The sequence below is a fragment of the Pleurodeles waltl genome, chromosome 1_2 (assembly GCF_031143425.1).
Source record: "Pleurodeles waltl isolate 20211129_DDA chromosome 1_2, aPleWal1.hap1.20221129, whole genome shotgun sequence".
Classification (NCBI taxonomy): domain Eukaryota; kingdom Metazoa; phylum Chordata; class Amphibia; order Caudata; family Salamandridae; genus Pleurodeles; species Pleurodeles waltl.
Window position 1 is genome coordinate 343,278,769 of NC_090437.1, and position 21,765 is coordinate 343,300,533.

Sequence of the window (21,765 nt, forward strand, 5' to 3'; positions counted from 1 at the left end):
TTCGAAGATGCAATGTCCTCAATCCAGCAACACTGCCTCCAATTTCAGACAAGAACTGTGATGACAGGGAAAGACGAAATTGATGATGAACTGGAGCATAACTGAAGATAAATGACTGAATTATAAACAAAACCAAGACCAGACGTAAAAGAAAGTCCATTGCACTGTCAGATTGCACATTTGTTGCTGGCTCTTGTCTGAGAGACCAGTATGGAGGACTTAAGGCTGACTATACAGTGCGCTCTATCACAGAGACACTTGAAGCATCCTCCTTACCAAATGAGACATCAGCACAAGTGGCAGAATTGGTTGCCCCAACGAGAGCTTGCTGCTTAGCAGAAAAAAAAATGTAAAACTATACAGATTGTATTGTAATCATATTTATATAGTGCTTACTACCCCTGACGAGGCGTCGAAGCGCTTTTCGGTGAGTAGCACGCTACTCTGGAACCCAACAAGAATTAGTGATGGATTAGTATCGGAAATAATGAGTACAGTTTTAGTATTATTATGAGTTAATTTGAGCCGCGGATATGAGAGTTTGTTAGTTAGATTGACTGGAGTAATGGAGGGGTGGAGGAGGAAAGAAATCCAGAGTTGTTAATTGGGAGTATATCCTTCATTTACTCAACCCAAAGGCTTGGGATGAGTAAAGGGGGATGGAGGAGGGAAGAGTATGTGGAAGGGTTAGGGAGAGCATAGTAGCAGGGTGAGATAAATGCGGGAGAATTTAGTAGGGTTGTGTGGGAGGTCACGGTAGTAGAGTGAGGTTTGGTGAGTTAGATGTGGAAGCGGAGGGAAGTGCTTAGGCAGAGTTATTTAGGAGATGAAAGTAGCAGAAAGGATTTGGGATGAGTCAGAGTGAGAATGGAAGATAGTTTGATAGACATGACATATAATGATTGGTAGATGAGTGTGATAAGATGAGAGCAAGAATTCATAGATATCTAGTATAACAACCCACCCAGCAGCCATGCAATGACCCACAAACATGCCAAGCACAGAAACAACATACACACATATATATATATATATATACACACACACACACACACACACACACACACACATACACACACACATATACACACACATATACACACACAAACACACATGAATACACACACATATGCACATACAATACAAAAGTAGAACCATGGGTAAAATATACTTAGTCAAACAGGTTTAAAGAGTGTGTGTATTTTATTGTTATGACATAGTAGCAATACATATTTTCAAAAGAACTATACATAACTAGAAATATACACATAATCTGAAAAATATTTATCAACATAGGCATATGCAGTCCATAGTTGTTTGAATATGGTGGTTATGAAGGAAAGAGCCAACTCTTGAGCAGTTCAGCCGGCATCCAAGACAAAGCCCTCAACTGGATCTCCTCCTTTCTCTCCGGCAGAACGCAGAGGGTCCGACTCTCACCTTTCCACTTCAAAGCCACCAACCTCATCTGCGGCGTCCCCCAAGGCTCCTCACTAAGCCCAACGCTGTTCAACGACTACATGGCCCCCCTCGCACAACTGGCCCGCTAGCACGACCTCGGCATCCTCTCCTACGCCGACGACACCCAGCTCGTCCTCTCCCTGACCAAAGATCCTCTCACCGCCAAAGCCAACCTTCATGAGGGACTGAAATCCATCGCCGAGTGGATGAGCAACAGCCGCCTGAAACTTAACTCCGACAAGACGGAAGTCCTCATCCTCGGGTGCACCCCCTCGGCCTGGAACGACTCGTGGTGGCCCTCCGCCCCCCACCCTCCCCAGCCAGCCACGCACGAAATCTCGGCTTCATCCTCGACTCCGCCCTCACCATGTCCAAACAGGTCAACGCAGTCTCATCCTCCTGTTTTAACACACTCCGAATGCTCCGCAGAATCTTCAAGTGGATTCCAACAGGAACCAGAAAGACGGTGACCCAAGCCCTCGTCAGTAGCAGACTCGATTACGGCAACGCACTCTACACAGGCATCCCAACAAAAGACATCAAACAACTCCAACGCATCCAGAACGCATCCGCCCGCCTGATCCTCGACATACCCCGCCGATGTCACATCTCCCGTCACCTGAAGGACCTCCATTGGCTCCCCGTGGACAAGAGGATCACCTTTAAACTCCTCACCCACGCATACAAGGCACTACACGACACCGGACCTACCTACCTGAACACCAGACTCAATTTCTACATTCCCTCACGTCAACTACGATCTGCCAACCTTGCCCTCGCCATCGTCCCCCGAATCCAGCGCAAGACCTCTGGCGGCAGATCCTTCTCCTACCTCGCCGCCAAGACCTGGAACTCACTCCCGACCTCACTACGCCAGACCCAGGACCTCCTCACTTTCAGGAGACTCCTCAAGACATGGCTCTTCGAACGATAGGAGGTGGTCCGAGATCGCCAGGCCAGACGCACGGAGGGTCATAATTTTTCCAGTCACTGCATATGAGTATTTCTGTTTTGGAGGTATTTAGTTTGAGATGGCTCCAGGTCATCCACTGATCAACGGCTCTGAGGCAACTGAAGATTTCTGAGTTTTCAATGTTTTTGGGGCATTCTAATAAGTAGTATTTGTGTGTCATCTGCATAGTTAATTGTAGCATGTGAGATGGAAATCATTGATCAGTTCTGGTAAAGATATTATGTAGATGTTGAAAAACAAAGGTGAGATGATTGATCCTTGGGGGACCCCTGCTTTTGTGAGGTAGGGTTTGGACGAGAAGGGGGGCGAGTGGATGATATTAGATCTTTTTTGAAGATAGGAAGTAATCCAGTCAACAGCAATCCCTGGAGTCTTTGAATTAGGGTGTCATGGTCAACCGTATCAAAGGCAGCTGAGAGGTCCAAGAGAAGTAGTGCAGCAACTCCATTTCGGTCGACTGTGTTTTTAAGATCATCCCAGATTGCTATGGGTGCTGATGATGAAGGCAAGGATTGGTGGCACTAGCCCACCCACACAGGAGTTTTAATTATTTCAGGCAATAGGCGCTCCGCGGATTTGGGTGGGCAGTTCAAAGCCTGCTAAGCGGGGTTGCAGGGTGGGGGAGTTTCTGGTTTGGGTTTGCTGATCTACCTTTTTAGGGTTTTCTACTGTTTCTATGCTATTGTACCGATATGTGCTGCTATGTGCCGCTACTCGGATGGAGGCAGTGTGGGAGGGACTACTAGGGCAGACGCTTGGGGAGGTGACCCGCCTGGCATGGGATGGGCTTATACATGGAGGGCTGATGGTTCGTACCCTTAGGGTCATGTCATGGAATGTGAACGGTCCCGGTAGTCTTATTAAGCGACTTCAGTACCTGCGCCGACATTGGCCCAACGTTGTTTTGCTGCAGGAAACACATCTGAAAGGGAACTACTGAAAGGTATTAGATAGGTTTGGGTACAAACTGGCTGCTCATGTGGGTTTACACAATAGATGCAAGGGGGTGGGTATCCTCCTCAAAAAACATTGGTACCATTTATTCTAACACGCACCTGGTGGGACTCATCGGGGCGATATGTGGCGGTCTCGGGTGTGTGGGAAGGGCACGTTCTCAACATGTGTTTGGTATACGTGCCATACCTCACACCCCGGCACTGCAGGGGTCTACTCCAGTGGATCTTGGGGCATTACTGCTGGGTCGCCAGTCGGGGTTACTGGTCCTAGGTGGTGACATGAATCTGGTGGCAGACTCGGGGTTAGACTATTGCGTACAGGGATGCGGTCCTTTATGGACTCTCTCAGACTGGTGGACCTGTGGAGGGAGCAGAATCCCGGGACAAGGCAGTTCACCCATCACTCAGTTCCCTGCAATTGTTTTTCGAGGCTGGCAGGGGCTTCTGTGAGTAGGTTCCGGGAGGCAGTGCACTATTTCAGAGGGTTTTCAGACCACTCCCCGGAGGGGGTTACCCTGCTGGGCCCACTGCGGTCCTATTCGGTGCCACCTCAGCATGGCCCTTCGTATCTGAGAGACAAATCCTTTGTTGACAAAATGAGGGAAAGGGCGACCCAGCATTTTGAAGAGAGTCTGGGATCCATTGACTCAGCGTGTACACCTTGGGAAGCCTTTAAAACTAATTAGGGACCACGCACAGGGCATGATCGGCGGCCAAAAGAAGGAACATAACATGCAAGCCTCAAATCTTGAGCGGGAATTTGCTGCACTTGAGGCCCGTTTTGCTGCCAACGGGGAGGGGGAGGCTGATCTACAACACCAGCTGTGATTCAAGCGTTACAAGCTGCACGCCTTGGCTGAACAGCATGCGCGGGCCCACGTGCTGGCGACTCTGCGTCAGTTATATGATGTGGGTGAGAAAGCTAATAAACTGCTGGCCTGGCTGGACGGGAGGGACCGCGAGACATCGTGGGTCAGGGAGGTGAAGTCTGGGAAGGGTGTCACGTGAAGTCTTCTGGAGCTCCCGGTAGAAGATAGCAACAAGCTAGATGCTGAGCTGACAGAGGAGGAGGTCACCGAGGCGATGGGGGCTCCAGTCAGGTAAAGCGGCGGGACCTAATGGACTCCCGATGGAGTTGTTCAAGTGTATGGGGAGCAGGGGAGCTAAACATATGCTGGCGATGTTTTAGGAGTCAAGGGAGGCGGGTGTGTTGCCACCGGATCACCGGGCAGCGACTATCGTACTGGTTCAGAAGAAGGAAAAGCCCCGGAGATGTGCACCTCCTACAGGCCCATCTCCGTTCTGAATGCAGAAGTCAAGGTGCTAAAGAGGGTCCTAGCCACCAAGCTTCACGCAATTATCACCAGATTAAACCATCCAGATCGGTCGGGCTTTATGACGTCCAGATCCACGCGACTGAACTTGGAGACTCTATGGGGTTCTGCATATGACGGAACGCCAGAATAGTGAACAGGCGGCGCTGATGTCCCTTGATGCTAAAATGGCCTTTGATAGCGTGGAATGGCCATATATTATGGTGGTCCTTAGAAGGTTTGGAGTGGGCCCCGGTTCCTGGCCTGGATTCGACTGCTATATCGCAAACCAATGGCTCGGTGAGTGTCAATGGGACGCTGTCCAGGCCCTTCACTCCATATAGGGGCACCTGACAGATGTGTCCGCTCTCCCCGATACTCTTCGCGTTGGCACTTGAGCCATTGGCGGAGAGGGGTCAGGCAGGATCCCCTGATTCTGGGCATCGATTCTGGAGCTCCCTCTATGCAGATGATATTCTGCTGTATGTCACTAGGCCCTGATGGTCTATTGATAGAATCATGCAGATCCTTCGCATATTCAGGGACCATTCCAGTTTTCAGATTAACAGGGCCAAGTCGTAATGTTCCCTTCGGTGGGGGACCCCCACCCTGCCCCCCGGGTTGTGAAGTGCAGACCGCACCAGATGGGTTTCAATACTTGGGGATATATGTGACCAGAAATCAGGAGCTTTTTCTCTGGGAAAACTTGCAGCCAGTACTCAACAGATTTCATAGGGACTTGGCCCACTGGAGGAAGCTTCCTCTCTCCCTGGTGGGGAGAGCGGCCCTCTATAAGATGAAGACCCTGCCCCGTCTATTATATGTCTTTCAGAACACCCCATATAGGGTGCCAGCGGAAGTGTTTAGTTGTTTGAACAGTGACATTAGGTTGCTCCTGTGGGTCAGTCGATGTTCCCGCATGGCATTGACGAAGCTGAAACTCGGTGTACGAGGGCGGGCTGGCTTTTCTGGACCCTCTTCGTTACTACTGGGCGACCCAACTGGTGACTATTATTGACTGGGCCTTTGCGGATCAGGGGGACCCGGTGTTTCGAGTGAACAGACAGATGATGGGTCGGGGTGGATATGAGTGGGCCCTCCACGCCCCTGTAGAGTGGGCGTGCACTGCCAGTGCACAAAGCGACGGTGGTACGGGCATCGTGTGATGCTACCCGCTTCTTTAGTTGGGTTACTACCTTGACGGTGTGGACACTCTTGTGGTGTAGTGATCTACTGGGGGACCTGAAGACGCTGGGTGGGGTCCGTGGGTGGTCTCTACTGGGGATTGAGCATTTGGGGGATGTCTGGAGAGGCCAGGCACTTGTATCTTTTGATGTCCTCCAGCAAGAATATGCTATGGCGGGCAGAGAGCGGCTCAGATACTTGCATCTTCGTCATGCTCTGGGCAGATACATCCTGGAGCATGAGCAGCTGCCTGAGGCAGCCCCCTTGGAAGACCGCCTGCTGACGGGTCCTCTGATGGCTAAGGCCATCTCATTATTATACAAGTCATTAGTGAATAATTCCCCGGATCCGATGACTGCCCTGCACACTAAATGGGAGGCGGACGTGGGGGCACTGGACGACGAGGACTGGGCGGAGGTGAGACGGGGTCCTTGGGAGGTGGCAATTAAAGCACGATTTAAATTGATTCAGTTGCAGATCCTACACAGAGCATACTACTCCAGGGTGGTGCTGCACAAGATGGGCAGAGCGCAGACCTTGCAGTGCCTGTGGCGATGTGGGCTGGAGGGTACCTTCTATCTTATACTCTGGACCTGCCCAGTCGTACAGACATATTGGACAGGGATTGCCGAGGTTGTGGCCCGGGTGCTGGGGAGGGAGGTCCAGTTGTACCCCAAGCTGCTTCTGCTCAATGTGGCAGGGGAGGAACATTGGCTGAAACACCAAGCCCTATGGCTGGCTATTGTTGCAATGGTAGCCAAACCTAACATAGCGCGGACGTGGGGTCCTGAATCTCCGCCAAGTATTCCGGGATGGGAGACTGTTCTGGACTGGTGCTGCAGCGCAGAAAAAGTAATGTTTGAGAGCAGGGGCTGCCCCAAGAAATGGGAAAAAATATGGGGAAGTTGGCGGGACTTACAGGCGCACGGTGTGACTAGTGGTGGGCTGGGTGCTGGCGAACCGGGGGTATGGGATTGTGATGTACATGTCTTCTTGACGGGGTTGCCCGACTGACATGTCTGAACCTGAACTCTAGATAATTGCTATGACTGATGCCTCTGTAACAGATTGAAGATGGGACTTGCCGTCCGCTATAATGTACAATGGCTGTTTTGTTGTGTAATAAAAAGAATTATTAAAAAAAATATATATATATGGCCCGGTTGTCCTTGATCTTCTGGAGAACTCTGGGCAGAAGTAGTACTGGCGGAAAGGTGAACAGGAGGCCTGAGTTCCACTCAAGATGAAAAGTGTCGCCGAGCGAGAGCAACCTTGGAAACTCCAACGCACAAAACAGCAGACATTGCACATTCTTCGCAGAAGCGAACATATCTAACAAAGCCTGCCCCACTGCTGAAAGAGACCTTGCGCCACCTACATATGGAGACGCCATTCAAGATCAACCATGCATTGACGGATTAATTTGTCTGCTCTGGCATTCAGAGAGCCCGCCAGATATTGAACCACCAGGGATATGCCCTGACGTTCCAGCCATGTCCAGAGACACAGAGCCTCTTGACAAATGGTCCACGACGCTACCCCGCCCTGCTTGTTGCAATACCACATGGCGGTGGTGTTGTCCATGAACACCTACACCACTTTCCGTTTGAGAGAGGAAAGGAATGCTTTCAAGATCACCCTGTGCTCCAGAAGGTTGATATAAGGCCTAGACTCCACCGGAGACCAGATGCCTCTCATCTATTCCCTTCCCTGGTGGCTGCCTCATCCCAGGAGTGACGCATCAATCACTACTGTCAGATCTGGTTGGGGAAGGGAGAGGGATCTGCCTCTAACCCAATCACAGTTCGTCAGAAAGCACTAAAGATCTCGTGAAGTTCCCACCAAGATCTGGACCATGTCAGAGAGATTCCCAGATGCTTCGCCCACTGGAACTTCAGGTCCCACTGCAGAGCTTGATGATGCCACCTGGCATGCTTCACCAGCAGGAGGCCTTGAGACCCAGTAGCCTCAGAGTCATTCTCAAAGAAATCCAGGATAGAGGCTGAAACATCGGCATCAAAGTCTGAATATCCTGGACTTGTTGCTCAGGAGGATAAGCCCAAAACTGACCTGTGTCCAGACAACTCTGATGAAAGGGAGCATATGATAGGGAGACAACAGCCTGGGGCGAATCCACATTTAACAGCCTGTCCTCAAGATAGGGGAAGATTGAGACCCCTGATCAGGGTAGAGATGAGCTGTGAGTGACCACTGGCATCACTTTGGTGAACACCTGAGGGGCGCTGGTAAGGCCAAAGGGGAGCACGGTGAACTGATTGTAGCCTACTATGAACCCGCAAGTAACGTCTGTGGGCAGGCACAATGGGAATGTGGAGATAAGCATCCTGCAAGCCCAATGCTACCATCCACTCACCTGGGTCAAGGGCAGAAAAAACCTTAGCCAGAGTGAGCATTTTGAAATTATCCTTTTTGACGAAGAGACTGAGGAACTGAAGGTCTAGGATAGGGCGAAGGCTCCTGTCCTTTTCAGGTGCCAGAAAGCAGTGGGAATAACAACCACAACCTCTCTATGGCTCCCTTGGCCAAGAGAGTCGTAACCTCCTTGAGGAGAACTGCCAAGTGATCTTCCATCATCCGATTGAGGGTGGGTGGCATTGGAGGGGTTCTCTCTAAGGGGAGGGAGTAGCCCCTTCGGCCTATCTACAAAACCCACCAGTCTGACGTGATAGAGTGCCAGCAGAGTAGGTGATGGTGAATCCTACCTCCGACTGGAGCCTGCTGGGGAATCGTTAGACTGGGAAGGTTTGGAAGCAGCTGCAGGGGGCAAGGGGCTCAGCTGACTGACCAGACCGCTGGCTTCCCGATCCACGAGGACAGTGGATCCCACGTCCCGACCACGCAGAGGCTGGGCAGCAAGGTTACTGGAGGAGAATGGACGAGGTGAGACACCCCTTCATTAGCCACAGAAGGGTCTGAAAGCAGACTGTGGGGCGGCGAGGGGCAGCTGTGAGGCCCACGGACCTGGCCATAGCGCAAGAATCCTTCAAGCACTCGAACAGTGAGTCTATTTTGTCTCCATCAAGGGGCATATCCAGAAGGTTGGCTTGCACATTACCCAAAAAGGCAGATGACCTCAACCAGACGTGGCCCCTAAGGGCCACCTTCGATCCAACCATACTGACCAGTAGTCAGTCGTGTCCAGTGTTGGCGGCTGGCTCTGTATATACTAGACCAAAATGAGGTATAGTGTGCACAGTCCAGGGATTTCCCAGATGTTTAACAGAGGCTAAAGTAGATAATGCTAATGCTCTCTTTTGAGGTAGTGTGGTTGAGCAGTTAGGCTTATCAGAGGGTAGTGCAAAGCATTTGTTGTACATGCACAGTCAAGAAATTAGGCACACACTCAATGACTAACTCCAGGCCAATTGTTTTTATATAGCCAACATTAATTTAGTTACTTTATTACTAGAACCAGTAGAAGAACTTTGTTGTAAGTAAGTACAGTTGTCAATAGATATCAAGCATATTTATCAAATGTTTTTTGCAGATAAAGCAGTTTATAAGTAAGTAGCAATTTTCTATTTGAAAAGTTAACACTTAGTGCAGCTTTTCATAGGAACCAATACAGTCCTACGGGAGGAAAAGTATTAGTATGCTTTGAAGGTAAGTACTTGACTTACAGCTCCAGTCTATGGGGGTTAGGATGTCCACAGATCTAAGTTCAAGTCAACCCCAAAAGTGCACCACCAGCAACACGGGGCCAGCTGAGTGCAGAGCTCAAAGTTGGAATCAGGTTTGTAATGAAATCCTATGAGGACTGGGGGTGCACGGTAGAAAGCAGATTGCAGGCAAGTACCCGCAGTTCCAGAACAGAGGCCTGGGGGGTTTAGGTCAGCACCAGAGGGGGCGTGGGGGAGCCGACAGGATCACACCCAATGCACACTTTCAGTGGAACAGGGTCGGCCGGCTGCAGGGTGCAAACAGAGCTGGGTACACAATGCTTTTCAATAGGGAGACCCTAAGGATCACAAAAGATGTTGCAGGCTGGGTCCAGGAGGTTGGTTCCAGGAAATCACAGGTTGGTCAGGCAGGATAGGCACCCGCTGGACGTTGCTGGACTGTCGGTCGGATTCCCCAAGGCCAGGGGACTGTGGATGCAGGGGTTTTCTTGGGCATCGGAAATCTTCATTTTGGTGGGAGGTGGCACACAGGATCACACCAAACACACACTTAGCGGCACAGGGGCGGCCGGGTGCAAACACAGAGATTTTTACCCAATGCTTTTCTATAGGGGAACACAGGGGGCTACAAAATATACTGCAGGCAGGGTCCAGGGGGTCGGTTCTGGGAAACCAACGGCTGGACAGGCAGGAGAGGCGCCCACTGGATGTTGCTGGACCGTCGGTCAGATTCCCCAAGGCCAGGGCACTGCAGATGCAGGGGTCTCCTTGAGCATTGAAAATCTTCACTGGATCCAGTCACGGTCAGGGGGTAGTTGTGTTGGCCAGGAGGGGCCTTAGGCCTTTCAGTTTCTTAACATATTATAGTCAATATTTAAAAAAAAAAACAAAAAAAAAAAAAAAAAAGGACTAAATGTAAAGCTTAACCAATCAGGCTGCACCACTCCGTAGAACACTCCTGTGAAAAGCTCCAGTCCCTCAGATTTTAGAGCAAAAGTGTAATTACATAAATAACTAATGAGAAATAGAAGGTGAGCTTCCCAGGGGAGGAGGGTTGGTCGCATTAAAATCTATGAAAAATTCCAAAACTCGAGAACTACAGTTACAGGCAAGTAACTTATTTTCTTACTCTAGTATTGGAACTTTCATAAATTCACATGTTTGAATCAAACTAAACTGCAGTGAAAACCAAATTTTTCTTTACATGGAATACCCTTTTCTTGAGGAATACAATATTTAGCAAGTAAAATGTGCGTAACAGGTAAGAGGATGGATGGCACATAGAAAGAGACAGCTCACCTTTACCAGAACAGATGTCCTAACACCACTTGTCCGAGTGCTGTATTACTGTGAACTGCAGAGTTCAAACTGTAGTGCTGCATAAAGGTGAGTCTGTTTTTCCAGGTCGCTGCTTGGCAGATATCTGGGAGTGACACACATGCAAATAACACCATAGAAGTAGACATAGTTCTAGTCGAGTGAGCATGCACAGTTGTATTTAATGGTGCACGCCATCTGGTTGCAGTATAGAATGGCACTGGATATCCATCTGGAGATGCTTTGGTTTGGTAGAGGAAAACCTTTTATTGGAGCGCTGTAAGCTACAAAGACGTGAGTGGATTTGCAAAAGCTCCTATTTCTAGCCAAACAGAATTTTAAACATCTCTAAGTGTAAAGAGTGTAATGCTCTTCCAGCTGGTGTTTGAGGGTCCAGAAAAAATACTTGATGACTACAGGTTAATTCTGGTAAACATCTGATGGGCCTTTAGGAATGAATTTACAGCCAGGTGGACAGCTACCTTCCAAGAAAGATATCTGATATCTGCTTTATGGATGGGATCAAATGCATCCTGTGAAAGCAGTGTTGAGCTGTCAACACGGAGAAGGAGGTCTAACTGGTGGGAATGAGCTGAATAATTCTGTGAGAAATTGTTTAATAAATCTAGTAGACCAGAGAGATGGTGTTTTGGAGGATTGCCTAAAATGGGAAAGGCTGCTAAGTGGACTTTAATGTAAGTGTGAGATAGGGACAGAATATAACGAAGAATCTCTTCGGGTGAAGAGGAAATAGGATTACGTTACCACTTTGGCACCATATGCAAAATATTTTCCACCTGAGGAGATAGGTTTTATAAGTATAGTTTGCATGAACTCTGGCTAGTGTGTCGGCAGTCCGGTGAAATATTCAGATGCCCAAGTTCATGGAATTCAGGAGCCAGGCTGATCAACAAAGTGACTTGGGGTCTGGATGCAGATCTTGTACCTGGCTCATCATTAGCAAAGGTGGAATTGGAGTGACGCTCCTGTGAGAGGAGTAACTCCGTGGACCAATGTTGGCGTTGTCACGTTGGAGCTACAAGAATCATATTGCAAGGTTCGGTCATCATCTTCCTGATGACTACTGGTAGGATAGGAATTGGAGGAAAGGCGTAGGCAAAGATTCCAGACCATGCGATCAGAAATGCATTCCCCTACAACCCCGGATGAGGGCACCAGCTTGCAATTCCAGTTTGGAGGTGGGGTGGGGGTTTGAGGGGGGAAAGGGGGAGGGGTCGCAAAGATGTCCATATTTGGTTTGCCTCACTTTAGAAAGATGGACTCCAGAATCACCTGATCAAACTCCTACTCCTGACAAGATGTCCTCAGTCTGCTGAGGGTTTCCATTATAGCATTCTGCTTCCAGGGCATGTGTCCTGCTCTCAGAATCACTTTGTAGCAGATGGACCATTCCCAGATCTTCCCTAGTGTGTGATATCTTGTGCCACTCTGCTTGTTGATGTAGTGCATTGTGGTTGTATTGTCTGTGCAGATGAGCACTGCCGAACAGCATATTCTGGGTAGTAATGCCTGTAAAGCCAGATGCACAGCTTTGAGTTCTAGCAGGCTGATATGCAGGTGAGGCTGAGAAGAGTGCCATTTGCCGGCGACTTGAAGATCTTGTAGATAGGCTACCCACCCCTCTAGGGAAGCGTTGGTGGTGATGGCCAAAGAAGAAGTCTGAGGCAGGAAAGACTGGCCAATTGAGAGATGTTTCAGTCATGTCTGCCAGGATAGGGCATTGATCATGTCTGGAGTGACCTGGATGAGGTCTTCGAAAGATCCTGTGGCCTGGACTCATTATCTGTCCAATTCCTCTTGTAGCCGACTCATCTGCAGACGGAAGAATAGAAGTAGAGGAATGCAAAATGACGTCATCCCTTGTAGGGACTTGCAGAGGCAAATTGAAAGAGACCTTTTCTTTGTATGCATTTTGCAAGAGTAATTAATTGTAACTGTCTCTCTAGTGTGGGGTATGCCTCGCTGAGTGTGGTATCGATCCTGGTGCATAAGAATGCAGTCTTCTGTGATGGGCAAAGAACTGAATTCTTTGGGTTGAGAGTGCGGCCCAGCTCATTGAACAGGTTAAGTAGTCTGTTGACTCTGAGCGGTCTGAAAGGAAGGTGCCTTCACCAGCCAGTCGTTGAGATACCGGAACACATGATGTTTGTGTTGTCTCAGAAAGGCCGCCACAGGTGCCAATCACTTTGTGAAGATGCGAGGGATGGAATTTAAGTGAAAGGGAAGTACCTTGAACTGGTAATGGCAAAACGGTAAAACCAGCTACTGTAAATCTTTAAAATTTCCTGTGTTTTAGGTGAATTTGGATGTGGATATATGCGTCCTGGAGATAGAGGTTTGTCATATAGTCTCCTTGATTGAGGAGTTTGAGTATGCTCTGCAGCATTACCATGTTGAAGGACTGTTTTCTGAGATCGGTGTTGAGGTTTCTCAGATCCAGAATTGGTTGCTGTTCCATTAACTTATGGCATACCAAAGAAACAGCAATAGAAACCTTTTTCTTTTTTGTGCTGCAGGAACTTTCTCTACTGCTCCTTTCTTGAGCATGGTTTTGACCTCCAACATGAGGTATTGCAGATGGTTTGGGATGGATGGCTGAGGCAGGGTCAGAAGTGATGTTTGGATTAATTCTAATGTATGGCCGAATTGAACAAGGTCCAAAACTCATTAGTCTTATTTATGGCCAACACTAAAGGTGGTTGGGTATTTTTCCACCTAGGTGCGATGGAGAAGCCAGTGTCTTTTCTTTCGTGTCAATTTTCTTTGAGGGGGGTTCAGGGGGCATCTGTTAAAGGCTGCTTGTGGTGGTTGTCGCTGAAGGGAATGAAACTGCTGAGGGGTTAAGTAATATGAAGGGTAACAATATTGTTGGAAACCACCCCTGAAGGATGGGACATCTCTTTCCCATAGAATGATTTGTTACATCTGGCAATCGTATCACCCAATAAACCCCAAAGAGTTTGCTGCCCTCACTGTAAATGCGGACAAGGATGAAAAACGCTTGCCAATATTGTCAAGCTGCCTACCCTCTCTGTCCAGAGGCGCTGAAATCAGAGCTGAAGGATTTCTGGATCTATGATGTGCTACCTGTGTGATCAGCGAATCTGGTTTAGGATGTCCAGTGAGACATGCAGGAGCATCCTCCGGGGTCTTCTAGTTCTTATAAAGGCACAGCAGGAGCTGGGTTCTCCATGACTTATGACCTCGTCTCAGATATATTCGACAATGGGCACAGCCCTAATGCTTTTACGAAAGGGGTCTTTAAAATCACACAAAGAAGCAGTCCATTTGCTTAGTTGGTATGGGCAGGTCAAATCTTCATGCTGCTCTTTAATTCGGTTATGAAATCCCCCAAATGTGTTCCAGAGGGGAATCCACAAGAGGCAGTGATGGAGATGATGGTGTCAGCAACAGTTAGTCACTCCATTCACAATGAGCGTCCCGGAGTTCACCTTCTTCCCTGTCATCATCAGAATACATGGGATCTTGGAGGAGAGCTGTCTGCACAGTGTGTCATGGCAAAGTAGGTATTAGTAGTAGGTTTGGAACTTGTGGGTTGGACGGGTGTACAGACAGATTTTGCCAGCTGAGAAGTGCACGTAGTGGTAGACGATGTTGCTAGGAAACTGCAATCAGTCAGCATGGGCTGCAGGTCAGACACCAATGAAGAGGGAAGACATACCACTTCTTGATATTGTGGATAGTATTGTTCCTGAGGAGTGTTGTACTGCTGTTCACAATATTCCGCCCTTGTCGAAGTCATCTTCTCAACACTTGACATGTAACTCAGATGGGCTGTGAGCCACACCAAAGGGACAACCCATCATCAGAGTCACCCTCCTCTAACAGGTGTGCCAGTAGAAATGGTAACTCCTTACTTGGAAAAGTTTGAGCAAGTGTAAGTTGTTTGAATTTGTCTTGTTTCTGTAATTGTTTTTGAATTTTTTCCTGTTGCTGACAAGGTCGACAACAAGAATGTCATGGACGGAGGCTTCAGCAACAATGCTGCTTGAAGCCGGTGTTGCCATCGATGGAACAGCAGTCGCCTTCATCGACAGGAGTACTGCTGTTGACGAGGTTGAAGTTATCTTCAGTGTTGACGGTCAAGGTGATCGACTCGTCGCCGAGGAGGTCATCTTCAAAAAGGATGACGCTGGTGACAGAGTGGAAAGGGTAGTAGTTGTGGTCAACGTCACTGTGGTTAAAATCATTGTCGTCAACAGTGGGGACGATAATTTCCTCACCGATGGTGAGTAACTCATCAGCAATTTGTCCATCGACAGCATGGATGAAGGTTTTTTTAAAGAATGTCTAACCTGTGGCAGAGATGTAGGATGCTCAGACATGGTCTTTGAAGGTCTTTTTGAGGAGAATGATGATGTTTTCTCCTTTGCCTTTGAAGAAGCCTCACCTTCATGTGGTTATCTGGATGGGATGCATTCTCTGTGAGAACCTTGAGAGGACTTTCTTGAGGATTTCAGAGGTGGCACCAGAGATGATTTAGTATGGGTCGAGACTCTCTCCCTTTTTTGTGACCTTCTAGAGGAAGATGAGAGATTCTCACTGCCACTGTCTGACAGAGGCTCTTATCTGGTGTAGGAAAATGGCTCCCTGTTGCAGTTACCCCCCACTTTTTGCCTGGTATTGATGCGGACTTGACTGAGAAGTGTGCTGGGACCCTGCTAACCAGGCCCTAACACCAGTGTTCTTTTACAAAACAAAATACTAGTGTTTCCACAATTGGAACACCCCTGGCACACAGATAAGTCCCTTGTAAAAGGTACCTGTGCTACCAAGGGCCCTGTGACCAGGGAAGGTCCCTAAGGGCTGCAGCAGGTGTTGTGCCACCCTAAGGGACCCCTCACCTAACATGCACACTGCCATTGCAGATTGTGTGTGTTGGTGGGGAGAAAAAGGCAAAGTCGACATGGCATCCCCCTCAGGATGCAATGCACACAAAATACTGCCTGTGGCACAGGTAAGTCACCCCTCAAGCAGGCCTTACAGCCCTAAGGCAGGGTGCACTATACCACAGGTGAGGGCATAGGTGCATGAGCAATATGCCTCTACAGTGTAAGTCTATTCTTAGACATTGTAAGTACAGTGTGGCCATATTAAGTATATGGTCTGGGAGTTTGTCTAAACGAACTTCACAGCTCCATAATGGCTGCACTGAATACTGGGAAGTTTGGTATCAAACTTCTCAGAATAATAAACCCACACTGATGCCAGTGTTGGATGTATTACTAAATGCACACAGAGGGCATCTTAGAAGATGCCCCCTGTAATGTACCCAATCCTTCAGTGTAGAACTGACTGGTCTGTGCCAGCCTGCCACTGAGAAAAGTTTCTGCCCCCCTGGGGTGAGCCTTTGTGCTCTCTGAGGACAGAAACAAAGCCTGCACTGGGTGGAGGTGCCTCACACCTTCCCCTGCAGGAACTGTAACACCTGGTGGTGAGCCTCAAAGGCTCATGCCTTTTGTTACAGCACCCCAGGGCATCCCAGCTAGTGGAGATGCCCGCCCCTCCGACCACTGCCCCCACTTTTGGCAGCAAGGCAGGAGGAGATAATGAGAAAAACAAGGAGGAGTCACCCACCAGTCAGGACAGCCCCTAAGGTGTCCTGAGCTGAGGTGACCCCTGCCTTTAGAAATCCTCCATCTTGGTTTTGGAGTATTCCCCCAATAGGAATAGGGATGTGCCCCATACCCTCAGGGAGGAGGCACAAATAGGGTGTAGCCACCCTCCAGGACAGTAGCCATTGGCTACTGCCCCCCAGACTTAAACACACCCCTAAATTTAGTATTTAGGGGCGACCCAGAACCCAGGAAATCAGATTCCTGCAACCTACAACAAGGACTGCTGACCTGAAAGCCTTGCAGAGACGACAACTGACTTGGCCCCAAGCCCTATGGCCTGTCTCCAGCCTCAAAGAACCTGCACAGCGACGCATCCAACAGGGACCAGCGACCTCTGAGGACTCAGAGGACTGCCCTGTAACCGAAGGACCAAGAAACTCTAGAGAACAGTGGCACTGTTCACCAACAGCAACATCTTTGCAACAAAGAAGCAACTTTTAAAGAACTCACTCTTCCCGCCAGAAGCGTGAGACTTTACACTCTGCACCCAACGCCCCCGGCTCGAGCTCCAGAGAACAAACATTGCAGAGAGAACTCCCAGGTGACTGCGACGAGTAACCTGAGTCGACCCCCCTGCACCACCACAGCAACGCCTGCAGAGAGGATCTAGAGGCTCCCCCTGACCACGACTGCCTGGTAACAGGGAACCCGACGCCTGGACCAAGCATTGCACCTGCAGCCCCCTGGACCGAGAGGAACCAACCTCCAGCGCAGGAGTGACCAGCAGGCGGCCCTCTTCCTAGCCCAGTCGGTGGCTGGCACAAGAAGCCCTCCTATGCCCTGCCTGCATCGCCTAAGTGACCCCCCGGGTCCCTCCATTGCTTCCTAGAGCAAACCCGAAGCCAACTTTGCACACTGCACCCGACCGCCCCTGTGCCGCTGAGGGTGTGTTTTGTGTGCCTGTTTGTGTCTCCCCAGTGCTCTACAAACCTCCCCTAGTCTGCTCCCCAAGGACACAGGTACTTACCTGCCAGCAGACCGGAACCGGAGCACCCCTGTTCTCCATAGGCGCCTTGGTGTTTTGGGTCCTCCTTTGACCTCTGCACCTGACTGGCCTGTGTTGCTGGTGCGGTGACTTTGAAGTTGCCTTGAACCCCCAACGGTGGGCTGCCTGTGCCCAGGAGACTGACTGTGTAAGTGCTTTACTTACCTGAGAAACCTAACAATACTTACCTCCCCCAGGAACTGTTGATTTTTGCACTGTGTCCACTTTTAAAATAGCTTATTGCCATTTTAACCTATACTGTGTGTACTATTGCTTTTATTCAAAGTTCCTTACTTACCTATGTGGAGTACCTTGCATTTTATGTATTTACTTCAAATCTTGTGGTTCTAAAATAAAGAAAATATATTTTTCTATATAAAAACTATTGGCCTGGAGTTAAGTCTTTGAGAGTGTATTCCTCATTTATTGCCTGTGTGTGTACAACAAATTCTTAACACTACCTTCTGATAAACCTACTGCTCAACCACACTACCACAAAATAGAGCATTAGAATTATCTAATTTTGCCACTATCAACCTCTAAGGGGAACACTTAGACCCTGTGCACACTATCTCTCACTTCGAGATAGTATATACAGAGCCAACTTCCTACATCTTTTGGAACCATAACAGCAGGCTACCCTCACAGTCCTTTGGAGATTCGGTACAGAAGGTACGTGAATCTTTCAGTCCTTTACTTTATGGGATGGATAAAGGCAGTAATGACATTCCTCATGAGAGTCATCAGAGTAAAGCTTCTTTTTACCACAGGTAGCACAGCCTCTGAATAGGCTTTTTTTTGCTTTTTCGGACATGCTAGAGTCAGATTTTGAGCAAGACAAACACAGATGTATCGGAATAAGAACATCTCTGTGCACATAAGGAGAGATACAACTTCCATATTCTCTGCAGAATAAGTCTACAACAGGTTAAACTGAGTAGAGCTCAGTGGAGATTCCCCTGCCTAACATGCAGTACAAAATCTAAGGGACTGGAGCATCTCACAGGAATGTTCTACAGGGTGGTGCAGCTTGATTGGTTAAGCCTTAAGTTTAGTCCTTTTTTAAATAATGACTATGATATGCTACTAAATTGAAAGGTCTGGTGCTTTTTTGGTCTCTGCTTATCAATTATATTGCTTTGTTAAGGTACCGGGGACTTCCCATCTCGACAACAGGGAATGATTCAAGTATGTGATTCTATGACAGTTCGACTGCTGGAGTAAGGTGAACCAATTAGGAAAGTAATATATGCATTTTTCATACAAGGCAACAGTACCAGTTCTCACATTTCAATAGGTTAACAGACAGATCTATGTGACGTAGTAGTGTGGCTTGCCCTTGTGCAGAGGTATCATGCATAGAAGGTCCATTTTCGTTTCGTAGGGCCAGGTTCGGTTTGTCTTAGGGCCCCTGTGCTGTTTGACATTGTGTGTGGACCTCTGAACAACTAATAAAACTAAAGGAGGGGATGAGAGAAGTGGCAAAGTGGGGGGATAACTAGGTAATGGCATGAGCGCGAATGAAAGGAAGGAGCTCAAAGATGAGGTGATAAGTGGGAAGGTGGTCTCTGAGGGTGTGTGGGGGACTGAGACTTCTGGAGTAGTCATATGGTCAGCTAAATCCTCCCACTGCAAGAAAACGGGGTGAGGGAATTTGCAATGGAATTTGAGTGAGCATGGGGATAAAGTGGAGGATATCAGTTCCAAGAAAAAATAATGGGAAGGGCTTTTGTGGGAAGGGGGTCCTCTTGTGTCATTTTACCAAGCTGCTGCTGCGTGTCATTTACGGAGCTTTCAGGCTTCTTCCCAGTGTAGGGTGGTGCACTCCACCTCCCCCCAACGGAACAGTGGGGGTTGAGGGACTGTCCAGTTCAAGGCAAGGGTTTGTTTAGCTAACAGCAAGGGTGAGATTTGCAAAACCGGCTTGCAGTTTATGGTTCTTTTCTCATTTATATATACACAGGGCTGTTTCTTCCCAGGTGTTCAGCATAACTAGCTCAGTTACAGTTGCTAGGATATCGTGTACCGTGAGCAGATAGCGGGTTATGATGGGGGAGGAACACAACATATGTTGCAGGTCGACGGTTAGAGATTGGCATCAAGGTCATGTAAGGTGTGCCACAAGGAATTTACAGTTTAGTTTGACAGGTGTAAGATAGGCCTTGTGAAGTACCATGTACTGAATATTCTTGAACCGTTGTTTGCAAGAGATATGCTGGGGGGATTCTAGGGCAATGTTCCATTTGGTGTCATGTAAGGATCATGCAGGGTCCTCCTCTCATATTTGAAGAAGGTGTGTCTGAGAGGCTCCCATGTGTTTCCGGATGGCTTAATATAGCCATGTGACCTGGTGTTGCAATGCCCCCATGGTGTATATGGTGTGTACTACAGCATGGTTGAAGGGCTCTTCATCTACTGTGCATTAGAGTACATTACTATGGTACGTATTAACAGAATGAACATTGCATCCGATCATGTTAAGCAAATGGATAATCAATATAAAGGCAAGTCAGTTTTTTTATAGTGCAAAGTAACTGCAGTAATGTATGCATCTGGCTATAAAGAGCCTAAAAATCAAAAAGCAGGAAGAAGAAGAGTAACGTCAATATACATTGAACATACATGAGTGTATTTAAACAGAAATGCATTGAATTCTACCTGTTCCACAGTATCAGGAGGATGTAAGGCATCAAGGGCCTCTTGTAGCTGTACTTGTAGTTGACTAATCTGTTGCTCTTTTTGTAAGAGCTGATCTTTGAGAGACGTGTGGCTTTGCCTGAGTTGAGTCTCACTGGATTTCAGTGCCTCATAGCCAGCATTAAGTTCGTTGTAGAGCTGCATGGAAACAGATGAAAATGTGTATGTTCTTAACAAAAGTGATGAGTCAGAGTCCTATTTGAAGTTCTACAACATTGATTCGATTAAATGCGCTACATTTAATGATTGTAGTATTTGTGAACCGATTACTATTTTCACACTTGTAGCTTTTGGAAGCCCTTTTTCTGTTGTTAACCAGTGCACGCCTTTAAAATTCAAGAGTAACTCGAAAGCCTTAATGACTTTACAATTAATTTTAAGGGTGTACACACAGAGGTTCATTACATAACTTATGAGATGTCACATTGTCATTCAACTCATTAACACCGGGATACCATTCATTTCTTGTGAATCAACATATGATAAATAATTCCCGAATTTAGAAATGGGCCCTTTTTGTTAATCTCATGTGTGAGCTCGCTATTTCAGGCAAACATTATGCTCGGTCACCTTTATTATTACAACCACAATCCTGAAAGCTGCAAAATCACGCACCTCAAGTTAACAAGCATTTGCAATGCAATGGGTCTCACGTTTGCTTGAGTAAGAGCTTTCAGTGTTGTGTATTCCTAACTGGACTGAAAAGTAAAACGGTTGACATAAGCAAGCCGATTCAAAGCGCCACGGCCGCCATTAGAATGAGCACGAAGGAGAGGCAGAAAAGGAAAAAGAAGTTCGCTTGCAGTCAAATGTATCGCAAACATGCAATTATCCATGTAACTGAGTCGATGGCCAAGGCGGTAACAAAACTGCCCCAAAGAGGGACAAAAAGTATTTACCACTGATAACAAAGGATTTTTGAAAGGCAAGCCCATGAACGAGTGACAACAATGAGCATGCGGTGGACGTGGTTAAAAGCCCACAGAAAGATTACAACAGGCCAGAGCACTTGTGCACTTGACCGAAAAAGGTTGGAGACAAGTACATTTTGCAATACATGCTTGAGCAGCAGAATGATTTTTTTCACTTTACAGAAACTCAGTCATGGGTCAGGCACATCAAATCCCTATGTCCACCTCATGGAAGGCTCAGAGGTATCAGTGGTTAATACTATTTAAATATCCAGGTCTTGATTGACGCAACCTCCTGCATTCCTAATCTTATTTAAAAAGCAGCCTTCACCACAGTAGCATTCCTGACATCCACATAAAAATATGATGCTCAGCTACGACCCTGGAACCTTTACACCTAGTTCCATAGCCTTTAGCTTTTTCACCAACACTCTTGTGTCTATCAAGCTTTGCAGCTCCAAAGTGCATAAAAGCTTGGTACCACTGGCGGCATCCTACAGAACACTACACATCAGCAGCAGACTTCAGTCCAACTAAACGAGCCATTGTTTTCTCATTTAGAAGGATTCAAAGTCAGATAATAACCGTGTTCCTTCTTTCTCCTCAAAACAGAGCACACAGCAATCTTTTCTGAACACAGTAAATGAACATATAGATAACGTCGGA

At 47.8% G+C, this 21,765-nt stretch overlaps 1 protein-coding gene across 1 annotated transcript in view; it reads right to left on the reverse strand.

The window, feature by feature from the left end:
* The window catches only part of CNTLN (centlein), a 1,263,565-nt gene that overhangs the window by 876,828 nt on the left and 364,972 nt on the right, over nucleotides 1–21,765 (reverse strand). Inside the window, exon 9 of the mRNA XM_069239496.1 lies at nucleotides 20,150–20,326. Coding sequence (XP_069095597.1) covers nucleotides 20,150–20,326 — 177 coding nt within the window. The remainder of the gene's footprint in view (nucleotides 1–20,149; nucleotides 20,327–21,765) is intronic.